This window comes from Salvia miltiorrhiza, chromosome 2, assembly GCF_028751815.1.
Source record: "Salvia miltiorrhiza cultivar Shanhuang (shh) chromosome 2, IMPLAD_Smil_shh, whole genome shotgun sequence".
Classification (NCBI taxonomy): domain Eukaryota; kingdom Viridiplantae; phylum Streptophyta; class Magnoliopsida; order Lamiales; family Lamiaceae; genus Salvia; species Salvia miltiorrhiza.
The window spans coordinates 11384460-11397283 of NC_080388.1; the positions used below are offsets into that span (position 1 = coordinate 11384460).

At 39.4% G+C, this 12824-nt stretch overlaps 1 protein-coding gene and 1 long non-coding RNA gene across 2 annotated transcripts; both read right to left on the minus strand.

Annotated features, from left to right (window-relative positions):
• Window positions 1–5357: 5357 nt before the first annotated feature.
• LOC131011189 (uncharacterized) lies at window positions 5358–6362 on the minus strand. The gene is made up of 3 exons (XR_009096781.1): window positions 6287–6362; window positions 6156–6213; window positions 5358–5396 (listed from the first exon to the last, which is right to left on the minus strand). It is a non-coding gene; the product is annotated as an uncharacterized LOC131011189 (long non-coding RNA).
• Window positions 6363–8767: 2405 nt separating this feature from the next.
• LOC131011190 (uncharacterized) lies at window positions 8768–11579 on the minus strand. Its single transcript, XM_057938987.1, has 2 exons — window positions 9884–11579; window positions 8768–9154 (listed from the first exon to the last, which is right to left on the minus strand). Exons 1-2 carry the CDS (start codon window positions 11291–11293, stop codon window positions 8876–8878), a joined length of 1689 nt encoding a protein of 562 aa, XP_057794970.1. The 5' UTR covers window positions 11294–11579; the 3' UTR covers window positions 8768–8875.
• Between the last annotated feature and the right edge of the window lie 1245 nt (window positions 11580–12824).

Sequence of the window (12824 nt, forward strand, 5' to 3'; positions counted from 1 at the left end):
TCAAATCCATCCAGTCCCACCGAAAGCATCTCCGGATACTCTACTTCCTGCATCATCTACTGTCATATCCTCACTGGGCTCAGTCTCCTCATCCTCACCTCCATCCATCAAGCGGTTCCCACTATCATCATCATCCTCTGTCTCATCTTCAACATCAGTGTCTGCCATCGGGTAACAAACAGGTGGCTCTGGAATAGGCTCCCGTACATCAACTCCATCAGCGGTGGTCCGACGCCGTAGTGGTCGGGTCTGTCCATGCCCAACTGTCATCTCTGGCATCTCCTCGTCTGGGTCCTCATCATCACTATCAATCGGAATCGAACGAGACGGTCCCTCATGTGCATCTCTGGATGGTGGGTATAGAATAGGATGCATATAAAACTGAAATTCAAATGTGCCAGGCTCAGGTAGAGGAGTAACCTTCGGGTAAGGATCAAAAGGCACATACTCGGTCCAAGGCATCGGAGATGGAATAGGTGGTATAATCTCTGAAGGAGGCAATGATAATGGCGCTGTCGCTGGGGCCGGCTCCCAAGGAGGCAGATCAGCACTGGGAAAGGGTATCAGTGTCAAGTAATGAAATGGATCAAAATCCATATATGGCGACACAGTCTGCAGAATGCCCGACTCCGGAACAGCAGAATCCGGGACAATGGGCTCAAAAACAACGGCCTCATCAGGCACGAAAGGCTCCGGAACATATGGAACCTCATCAACTGGGGGTGCAGGTATGATCGGGAAAAGATCTGTTAGAGGAGGGGGTGCATCATATGGTGGTGGTGGGGGATCATCAAAAGCAAGGTAGCGGTGACTAATCATCGCTATAAAAACCCTAAAATCTACACGCACTAAACGTCCAAACTCAGTCCTAACTATATACTGCGGCCAGTGAAGCCGCCCAATCCTGCCACTCAGGTGGTAATTGTGGAATCAAACTCGTGATAGCCTCTGCTTCATCAATCCCATATGCGGTAGTCTCCAGCCATCGGTTGTGGTGGTGAGCTAAAAATTCTCCGAGTGTATCCCCTTCTTGGGGCCTATAATTCCTGAACCATCGGCGCATCATCTCTCTTAAACGTCGCTGCATCCTGGAATAAAATTCTAACTTCTATCATATCAAGGATAAAGAACTTACTTGATACATCTCAAACAACGACATACTCAATCTCGTTTGGTACGGTGGTGCATTGGCTATTCTAGCCTCAATATTTCTCCATTTATTCCATAACCACTGGCTCACATCATATTCCATCACCTCAAGCAGTTCCATCCATCAAAACATTACATATCTCGTTAGTACATCACAATCAACATTCAACATAAAACCAGTACAAAATAATAACTCTTACCTCGATAAGCCGGAGGAGATGGGGCGCTGAGGTGTTGTTTCAGACTTACTCTCAATCTTACTTTCACTCTAGCCTAAGGATTCAAGGTAGGCTAGACTCAATCTCAAGGTAGGACTTAGTCTCATGAGTAAATGCGATCAAAAGATTTACTCAACTCAAGGGTAGTTGAAATCAAACATTTAACTCAATCGAGGAGTTTTAACTCAATGAAGAGTTTGAACTCAATCAAGAATGAAACTCAGAGCAGACGACCTGCTCTGATACCACTCTGTCGCAGCCCGACATCTAGCCAGTGATAGCGTAGATCGGGTATCGATACGACTAATAAAATGATAGGGTAAAACAAGTGAAACTAGAAGACTCGTCAAGCGGAAGTTACTACTAATTCAAGTTAAAGCAAATAAAATATCATCAAACTCAATAGAAACATTATCGGCTTCATTCATTCAAATGTATCAAGGTTCTAGTCAACGAAAACAAAGGGAGTATAGCTAAATATTTACAATGATTCATATTGTTCAGGGTAGCACAGCAAAACGTGATCAAACTATATGTATGAAGACATATAGCTGAGAGTGACAATCCTAATTAAGTTCAACGGACATAGTCTTCAATTATTCATACTACCGTATAGTAGTAAAATACGGTACTCAAAAGGTCGTCTATAAACAACAACCCTCCATCGATCCCCCAATCTCTCTCCTTGCCCATCCTGCACATTTAGAAATACATGCAGGGCTGAGTATAAAATACTCAGTGGACATAAGCCGAAAATAAACAATCTCGCTCTTAGAGCTATACATTTAACTTGCCATTTATACATCACACAGGGGTTTTTCTTTAAAAGAACCTGTGTAAGCAATTGATAAATTATAAGCATCATAAAGTAATGAAAGATAGACTGCAGTCACAAATACTTAGCATGTAGTACCGCTTCTACAACTCATCATCATCATCATGGTACTGAGAAGTAGGCCTCCTTCTCAAGCACCGTAACCGGCCGACCTGACAGTCGGCTCACAGTCATTTCTGACCGGCCAACCCGGTATACAGCTCACGGTTACCTCTGTGTACACAATCCCGCCTTTGGCAGGACCCGAAATCGTTTCATCCGTAGAGGGTAACGTACAGGCTCGTCGTCATCAAAACTCGGCAAGTTAATTAGTTCAAACATCAATTTATCTCAAATCATTTTAAAAACTTATAAACATCATCATAATCATCATTTAGAAAGCCAGTAATAGGGGTATTAGAAAGTAATGCCCACCTGAAAATCTTAGCTTTGGTCCTCGTACTTCGGAGAAATCCTACTTATGCCCTTGACTCGTGTCTTCAGATATTATCGTTGGCATAGACGATCATGTAATAAAATAAACGTCAATCAGAGAAATCCTCACTAGGTTTACTATTCTTATCTAAGAACTAGTCTTCCTTTCTCATTGTTTCCTTGTAACTAATCACTCTTTGTAACAAAACACTCTTATAATAATACTTCCTAATTATTCATTTGTTTCCATTATCAACCACATACCAAAGTTTTAAGTTTAATCAGTTCATTAAGGAAAGACTTCTAAATACTCAAATCCAGATAACCTCTAGCAATCACATATTAAAGTTATGAGGTTATATCACATTCTTTAATATATATCTGATAACTCACATAATGCTTAATAATTTTACCATGTGGTTAAATATCTCAAGAGAACCAAATTTGGTTAAGTAAATTAACTTGGAAAAAGTGTTATATCTACATATATATACCCCTTCAGCATTTTTATGAATTACTAAGGTGTATAGTTATCGCCATTAACACATGCAATTTACTAAATCAAAGGTAGGTGTACTTGTGAAATACCATACTTGACTTCATATACTCTGTCCCAACTTCAAGCAATAACCTGCTTTACCTCGAAACTCTCCTGGGTTTGGGACTCATATCATTTGAAATCTCTTAAAGTCTAGTTTCATTTAAAAAAATTAGGTTGCAAAATTCTATGTGGTTTAGGAGATATGACCATTTTCCTACAGTCTACCATATTCGACAGTTTTGTGCAACTGGAAGTTTTGATTTTAGAAAAATAGTAGATCTTGTCAAAATGACTTGAACTTTTATGGGTAGCTAGCTAACATGTTCATATAAAAATTTGGAAACCATAAACTCACGAAAAGCTACTGGAAAAGTGACTCTAGTATCTGTTTCTTCCACACTTTAGGTAGAAAGTTGCAGTTGGAGACTCATAATTTAAAAGGTTATCAGACGATGTTCAAATAACCTCAAATTTTACATGAACGTTCCTAACACTTATATATACTTACCATAAAATTTTCAAGATTTTTGGGTATCAAAAACCCCGTCGAAAACAATCAAGTCAGTAGCTTAAAAGCTAGCCAATTATCTCATCAACTAGTCCATCCTAAACAAATAGCCAAGCATACTCTACTTTCTTGTCAAACCAATTCATCATAATCGTTATCAATCATTTCTAATCATCATTTTAATCCATCAACTATTATAACTACAATCTCATAGGCTCATTTTCATACTCAAATTCTCACTTTCTTCATGAACTTCAACTTTCCAACATCACACAACCTAACACCTTTAATATTTCATATCTCAAAATCAATTCATGCTTTTCATTCATAGACCAATAATTAACATCTTATTAGCATGCATATACTCTCCATCTTAAAGTTAGAAGACGATAAAATTTTAGAAGACTTCCAACCCTAGTAATCTTCGAAAATTACCAACTTGAATTAGGAGTTGTTTTCATGCTTTGATCCTCCATTTACATGCTCATAAAGCTTAGATATAAGTAGATTCATGTGTTTAAAAGCTTACTCTTATGATCTGTATAGAGAACAGTATAATTCCACCTTCTTGATTCCTAGCTTGAACCTTCAACCTAGCTTTCGTTCTATGGATCTAAGAGTGTTTTCAGCTTGATTTAATCGGTGGTTATGGGATACAAGTAGCTTGTGAAGCTTTTTACTAGCTCATCTATGGTGTTGGGTAAAGTCAGTCGAGAGAGAAGAGAGAGAAAAAGAGATAGGAAAGGGACGTCTGTTATGAGGGATGAAAGAGAAAGGTGTTATTTATTTAACCCCATTTACTTAGCCATCAAATATTGGATAAATAGCACATGCTTAATTATCCACTTGCATAAAATATCTTATCCGATAACTATGTTTATCCACTTGATTTGACTTCTCTCTCTCTAAAGTCAGTTCCGCACCAGAGCAGAGGAGTGAATTCTCCGGTCAGAGCAAAGAAATCGTGATTTCTCTGGCAGATCAGAGGAATCGTGATTTCTCTGGCAGAGCAGAGGAATCGTGATTTCTCTGTCAAAGTAAAGACCCCTCAAAACATAATTCACTTGGCAGAGCAAAGAAGAGAAACTCGCCAGAGCAGAGGAATTCTCGTCAGTACAGCGGAATGCTTCTCCAGTACAGCGGAATGAACGCCAGTACAGCGGAATGGTTCGCCAGTACAGCGGAATGAACGCCAATGCAGCGGAACGCTGATCTCTCTGTCGCGTCAGAGAAACGGTGATTTCTCTGGCACGTCAGAGGAACGGTGATTTCTCTGGCACGTCAGAGAAACGACTTCGCCTCTGGCATAGCAGAGGAATGACTTCGCCTCTGGCAGGGCAGAGCTCGCATCCAGAGTAGAGCTCACAAGCCAGAGCAGAGCAGAGCTTTCAGCTCTGTCGTCAGCGCAGAGCAGAACCCAACTTCAGCTCTGCTTCCAGAGCAGAGCTCGGCTACGCCAGAGCTCGGCTACAAACTATCGAAAAAAAAGACATTTTTAACTTCATCAACGTTCAACCATCATCTCTATACATCCTTATTTCCTCAAAGTATTTCATTCTCTAGTTCCATCATCGAAAATATAATAGCTCAAACTATTGGAATATCTCATCTCATCAATAACTTATTTATATATCTCAGTGCTCTTAAAACTCAAAATATTTATAATGAGGGAAAAAAATGCGGGGTGTTACACGTACATCCACGATCGATTATCACTCATTCTTGCAAATTCTAATTGAAAATAAAAATAAATCAAATACAATAAATTACTTAAATCTAAGAAAATTTCGACAACATAACCCCACTATCCTAACTACCAAGTGCTCGACTCTACCAGCAACTATAGTGACCATAGTGGTCCTAATTTACTAAACCTATACTAGGTCTACCCGGCCCCCCAATGTCGAAACAATAATAAAATAACATATAAAACAATAAAAAAAATAAGGTAATAAAATCAAACACAATCATTTGTTGGGAGAAGATCCTTAAGAAATAATCAATTTCTATCCCAAAGGGAGAAGATCCTTAAGAAATTGATTAAATCTATCCCACAATATATAATAACATATCATTCATCCGAAACAGTAAATCAATTTAAAATTAATCTAATTAACAAATTAATTTCAATTAATCATACTTTAAACATCCTATAAAGTAATTATAGTTAAATCAATTCAAAATTAATCTAATTAGCAAATTAATTTCAATTAATCATACTTTAAACATCCTATAAAGTAATTATATATAATTAAATCAATTCAAAATTAATCTAATTAGCAAATTAATTTCAATTAATCATACTTTAAACATCCTATAAAGTAATTATAGTTAAATCAATTCAAAATTAATCTAATTAGCAAATTAATTTCAATTAATCATACTTTAAACATACTATAAATTAATTAGAGTTAAATTAATTTTAATCAAACAAATAAATAATAAATAAATAAACAAATAAATAAAAGTCTATTAAAAACGAGAGTGTACCGTGGGAGTCGACGGCGGAACCGTGCGGTGGCAAGAGCGGTGAGGCGGCAGGATTGGCCTGAAATTAGGAGGAGAAAGATGAAGAGAGGGTGTGAGAGAGAGAGAGAGAGAAAAGGAAAGGAGGGGCTTACCTTGACGGAGGCGACGGCGGCGACCGGCGACGGCGACAGGCGGCAACAGCAGCAGGGCAGCGGCAGGGCAGGGGGGCAGGGGGGCAGGGGGGCTGGAGGGGGGGGGGGGGTGTTCTGTTCTGGTGGAGTTAGGGCTTCTACCCGAATTTGGGCTTAAAATTAGCGGCGGCCCATTCCCGCCGCTAATAGCCGACCCGCATCTCAAATTACCGGTGGCAATATTGCCGCCGCTAATCACCGGCAGTAAATTGCCGCCGTTATTGATATATTAAAAAAAAAATTTAATTGCCATTTACCGGCGGCAGATATTTTTACCGGCGGCGACTTTGCCGCCGGTATTAACGCCATATATTCAAAAACTACGGGTCGGCAGCTCCGCCGTCGGAAAGCCGCCGGTAATCGCCGGTGGCGGAGCTACCGCCGGTAAATATTGCCGGTAAATCGGCGCTTTTTTGTAGTGATTAGTCGTTGAATCGACGCTGATTTCGTAACAACTGCTTCGGCACATCTTTCATTTGATTTCTAGCTTAGCTTATTAGCCTGCGTCATTTCCTCTTCTTAATGTTGTATAATCATGTTTCATCATCATTTCATTGGTTGTCGAATATACGATCTTGTTATGCTTAGCAGATTTACGGCGTTGACATAACCATCCTTGAACACTTCTAATAATAATAATAAGACCAATAAAATGGTATGCCCCATATATTTTCCTTAATTTTTATCCTTATAAATCCTTTTTATTTACAAAAAAAAATTACATATTTAATCTCAACCACACATCTCATAAAATGGTGGGACCATTTCTCCACTATATAAATGATGAGGAGTAAGGATCTCATGCCTGCCCCAAAAATATCGGGCCAACACAGAAATTAGGCTCCAAACATACTTGACTCTAAGAGCATAGATGCGTCACACAATTGTCAAAGCAAGTCAGCGGCGCAGACTAACGTCTGCGCAGACTAGAAGAGACGGCTTAACTTCAAGATAACACTTGGAGAGGACTCAAAGAAAGAAACATCTTCAGTGAGAACAAGGATCAAAAGAGCTGCGTAGATAAGACCAGAAGGCAACACATACGAGGGGATCAATTACGCCCTATATAAAGGGCGGCGCAGACCAAGGTCCGTTCCGTTTAAGACGACGCAGACTCAGGGCCGCCCCGTTTTAGGCGGCGCAGACAAAAGTTCATCCCGATTAAGTCGACACAGATGAAGGCTCGCCCCTATGAAGTTGGCGCAGACGAAGAGTGGAAGCAACTAGCGTCGAGCTTGGGTGGACCACATGTTCAGTATGAAGTTGCGAAATAGTTAGGAAAGTTTGTTAGTAGATAGAGAATCATTCACGAACGCTGCATGTGGAGCACATGAATGACCTGTAAAAGCTTTTTTACCCTTCGCCATAATGTAACTCTATAAATACTCCTTGTAACTCATTATAATGGACACGCAAAAAATACTTTAAGGAATTCGTCTGCAAGTTTAAAGCAAGTTTTTCTCTCATCGTTACACAGGTTATTCCGATCTCCTTTTCCGATTTGTTTAAATCTAGGTTTGAATGTTGAGCTTCACCAATAAAAATCATCACCAATTTTATTAAAACATATGTCCACCAAAAGTGCTATAATTTTGGTGGATGGAGGGAATATGATTTACTTAACATATTTTTAAAACTGAAACGAAAAATTATGTATATTTTAATTAAAATAAATTGAAATTTTCTGAAAATAGAAATATCCACTTTATGATGTTTTTTAAAGAAAATTTAAAGATGAATTATTATTCAATTAATAAATATATATAAATATAACTAAAATCAGTCAAAATTCTTAAAGAAAATTATGTAGCTGTTAGTTGTTAGTTGTTACACAAGTCTTGAAATACCACAAGCTTTCACCCGCTTCGAAATTTGCATGCGAATTAAAATTTTGATTTAAATACACAAATTTTTAATTATTTTAATTTTTCACATATTTATCAATTTTTGACGAATAAATATTACTGTGATTAGCTGAAATTATAATTTCTTATCACCATTTAGTATATTATTCGTTTAAATCATATACACATTTCAAACGTGAAATTATAATTTCTTATCGCCATTTAGTATATTATTCGTTTAAATCATATACACATTTCAAACGTTCACTTCAATAATAATTTAAAGGCAATTAATGATAACCATATGAAAAGTTAAAACATTAAAAATTCATATAGGCATAGCTTTTACTTGGGGCGTAAAAAATTAAAATTGAACGAAAGTTCGTGCATATAGCTACTTTAAGATATAAATACAAAAACCAGTGAAACCAACTAATAAGACAACCGTTTATTTTGTACCAAACATTCTTCGATTCAATTCAAGAAAGTTTAGATATATAGCTACAAGCTATAACTTTATTTCGATATAATAATGTTTTTATGATTAAAGTTGTTTTAACACCCACCAACTTCCCAGTGGACCACCAAAAGCAGTATAAAACTCCAACAAATTCTACTTAAAAAGATTTATGTATTAAGTATGTAATTGAAAACATATATATCTACAAAACTATAATTTTGCAAATAACAGAGACATTAAAAAGCATCATCTTCTCGTTATAGATTTAGACCTCTTCATTTTCCTACACTTGTCGTCCGACCTACTCCAACCGTACCCACCCGGAATCACAAACGGATCATCCGCCAACTGGCGGCGGCACGACGGCGGCGGTACGCCTTTACCGCCACTAGTAGTCTCATCTTCACTGCCGGCAAGCTGCGTCGGACTAGACAGCGGAGTGTAGAAATGCTCAATTGGCTCTAAATCCACGAATTTTGTGAATGTTATCACCACTCTCACCGTGGGAATCACGGGTATCGCAACCTGATTCAGTATCATCAATTCAAAATTAATCCATCTATTAACATAAATAAATAAACTTGTATTTATATGTCACATGCACTTAATGAAACGCATGCTCCTACATAAAGACTTTAGATTCACACGTTACACTTTCGAGCTTATATCATGAATCATATTATCCATATGCCCACATTTAATACTGTCATTTCAAATGAAAAATAGATGTGGTCTCCACGGGCCCACCACACATTCAAAATGCTCCTACTCTTTTAATTTTAATAATAAAAGAAAATTCTACACACCATAATAATCAGATTATTAGTTTATCTGCACCTAAAATACATTAATAAAAATGTATGTTATATCTCATATTTGAAAAAGTAAAATATTCTTATTTCATCCGAGATAAGTCGTGGATAACACAAGTATTAATAAAAAAAAATAATAGTAGATAGAGTAAAAAAAAAAAAAAAAAATTAATAGATGTATTATTCTTTAGGGGATTAATAGATGTATTTTTAGTGAAGTAATTATCACAATTTTCGTGTGCATCGAATAAGATAATTATACTATACTAGTATTTATTGTACATGCAGTATTATTTAATATGAAAATGTAAATGTTTTGAGACACAAGACAAAGGAGGCAAATACAATCCAATGATTAAATCTCTGTTTTTTGAGGAGATAGTAATAAATTAATGAAAGCAAATCACAATCACAAAAGGAGGGATTGCTTATTGATAAATACCTTGACCGGAAACGTCCCCGGCGGAAACGTCGTCGTTAGCAGCTCTCTCATTCTTCTAACGGTCTTAATCTTATTCGACAGGATATCGAGTAACGGCAGCACCTCCTCCGTCTTCAACGGGAACTGCTCCGTTAGCCACACCGTCGGCCGCAAGCTCTTTGCAAACTCCTTCTCCTTCGTCCTCGGCGGCGCCACCAGCCTCTCGGCCGTGCACGGCGGCGGCGCTCTCCTCCTCGAACCAGCAGGGAATATATCCACACTTTTGCGAGACACCGACACGAATTCCCTATCCTCCCCGGCAAAACTACTGTGGCGCCGCCGCTGGTAATCGCCGGAGACGCTGAACCTCGGATTCTCCGCCACGATGAAACCGTCGTCGGACGCCTCGTCGATCTCCAGCGGCAAGATGCAAGTCGGCGAGAGCGGATCTCCTCTGTTTTCCGCTGCCGCGGCGGTGATTTTGCGCGATCGGAATGTCAGGTGCACGTTGTGCATTTCGTAAACCCTAGCTTTCCATTCTCCGACGTTCTCGGTTTTCTCCTGTCGCCGCCAGTTCGTGCGGCCGATCAATTCGGCTCTCGTCACATCCATTCCGGGTCGGTAAACGCTGGTTTGATTGCAGAAATCGGAGATTTCAGCGTCGGAGAGTGGATTTCCGGCGTTCTCGAACGCGTTGGAGATCTTCTTCTCGTCGTGGTTGAGGATGAGGAGGGAGCCTAATTGGGGCGAAACGACGTCGCCGTTGCAAATGCCTTCATCGTTGAGGAAGAGGATGCTCTGGTTGGCGCGTTGGATTTTGAGGCCATCGTAGCCGGCGAGGGAGGTATCGGCGCGTAGGTTCCCGCCGCGCTTCCAGATCCTGTAGGTGTCGGAGGGTGCGATCTTCCCGACGAACGGCACGACGGAGCTCTCGAAGTGGAAGGAGATCTCCATGTAGAAGTCGCGCATGCGGCGGAGCGCCGCGGCGAGGCGGGGGAGGCGGCGCCGCCACTTCGACCAGGCGGCGAGGTGGTGGTGCTGGACGAGGACGGGGACGATCGCCGGGCAGCGGCGGAGGAGCGCCTCCTGGAGGGGGTTCCATCCGGCAGCGTTCTGGAGGGATATGTCGGCCCCGGCGGCGGCGAGCGCGCGGACCGCCGCGCCGTCGTTGAGGCGGACGGCGAGGTGGAGCGGGGTCTCCCTGAGGCGGTTGTCGCGACGGTCGAGGGCGGCGGAGATTCGCTCGGCGAGGCGCTCCTCGGCTAGGGATTCGGACTCGGTGTGGATGCGGATGGGGTCGGATAGTTTGGGCAAGGGGGATATGAGCTTGGTGAGGGCGGCGTGATCCCCTGTCGCCACCGCGTAGTGGGCGGGGCTGTCGGCGTAGTCTTGTGGCCGCACGACGGTGGCCGCCGCCGAAGATTTGGACATTTGAACAAATTGGGCAGTTTGGTTGCTTGAAACTGCGCCGCTATATTTGGTGAGTAGAAATAATGGTGAGTTATGCTGCACCAATTGTTCATGCAGTTAATAAGGGAAATATTGTGGGCGACTGTGTGAGAGCTGTTGCAGTATATAGCGTATTTTTTGAGGACTTTTTCTTTAAGAAAAGGAAGTGTAAATATTGAGTCTACCCGGCGCGGCTTTTGGTGAATCTTTAACTGTGCAGGTCATGAATTTTTGTCGCTGCTATTTTATGCAGTTGGCAAATTACATTTATATTAAGTGATGCTATATCCTTCTACCAATTCTCATGTAACAAAATAATATAAAAAATTATGGTGGTATAGACAAAAATATAAAAAAAAGTAACTATTTTGAAATATTATGTTCTAACGCATTTATACGATTAATTATTTTGTGTATAATCAAAACTCGTGTAACTAAAATTTGTATAAAAATGTATAATATTGTTACACGAATTTTAGCTACACAATCGTATAAGTGTGTGAGAGCATAATAGTTTAAAATGAATGTTATTTTCATATTTCTATCTGTATAACTATAATTTTCTATTATTATATGATTTTGGCTTAGATTAGGGTTTTGGCTCTTAAAATTAATTGCAATAGTTCTAGTTGTGTTCTGCATTTAAGATGAAAGGAATTTGGATCCACATATATTACCAAGAAATGAATTTCTATTAAATTGGAGTTCAATGTTTCTTATTCAGATATTCATACATAAATTTGCTAATATTAACTCCAATTTCACTTTTAAGTCATTCAACCTAGTTGCTACTTTAATTTGTTCTGAAGGCCAAGAAATAACTTTAAGGCCCCCTCATGTTTCCTTTTATCGCTTAAAATTGTGTGCATAAGATCGGAACGATATATTCAATTTATAAATTCTCAATTATGGTTTAGTAATTTTTAGTTAAAGTTTATTAATCATAATTAAAATGTAGTTAATAGTTAAAAATCAAATTAAATGTATTAATCTTTAGTTGGAATTTATTAATCATAATTAGAATTTAATTAGAGTAGATGCAACATATATAGGGTGTCTCTCTTTTGAGAAGGGCATAATCCAAGTATTATGTTGGTGGCGTTTTTAAAGGAGTCAATTATAGTGATTTGTTATTATTATTATTTTTTATTTGAAGGAGGAGGAGCGTGAAGGAACCATATTTTGATATATGATCCACGTGCCCGTGACCAATTTCGGATACCAAACGAATACATACAAAAATCACAAGTGCCTATTGCAAGAAAACCGCAGCTTACTTGCAAATCCGGTGATGAGAGACTCCAGTGTTGATCTTCCAACTTGTTCCCACGGTAGAACTTGACGTTGGGTGGCAACGAGCTTCAAGTCCTCTCCCTCAAAGTTGGCGTCTCCTCTTCTCCAATTCTGCTCTCACGTGTGTGTGATTAATTAATTAGGTTTAGGGTTGTCTTATTACTTATACTAGGTATTAGACATACCTAAATAATAAGCCCAAAACATAATTAAATCAGAC

What these genes read in the sequence shown, in the direction of transcription:
- LOC131011190 (XM_057938987.1), bottom strand. Translation starts at nt 11,293, where the DNA reads ATGTCCAAATCTTCGGCGGCGGCCACCGTCGTGCGGCCACAAGACTAC. An exon ending in CGGGGACGTTTCCGGTCAAG is followed by an intron (nt 9,155 to 9,883) that starts GTATTTATCAAT and finishes ATACTGAATCAG; the next exon opens with GTTGCGATACCCGTGATTCC.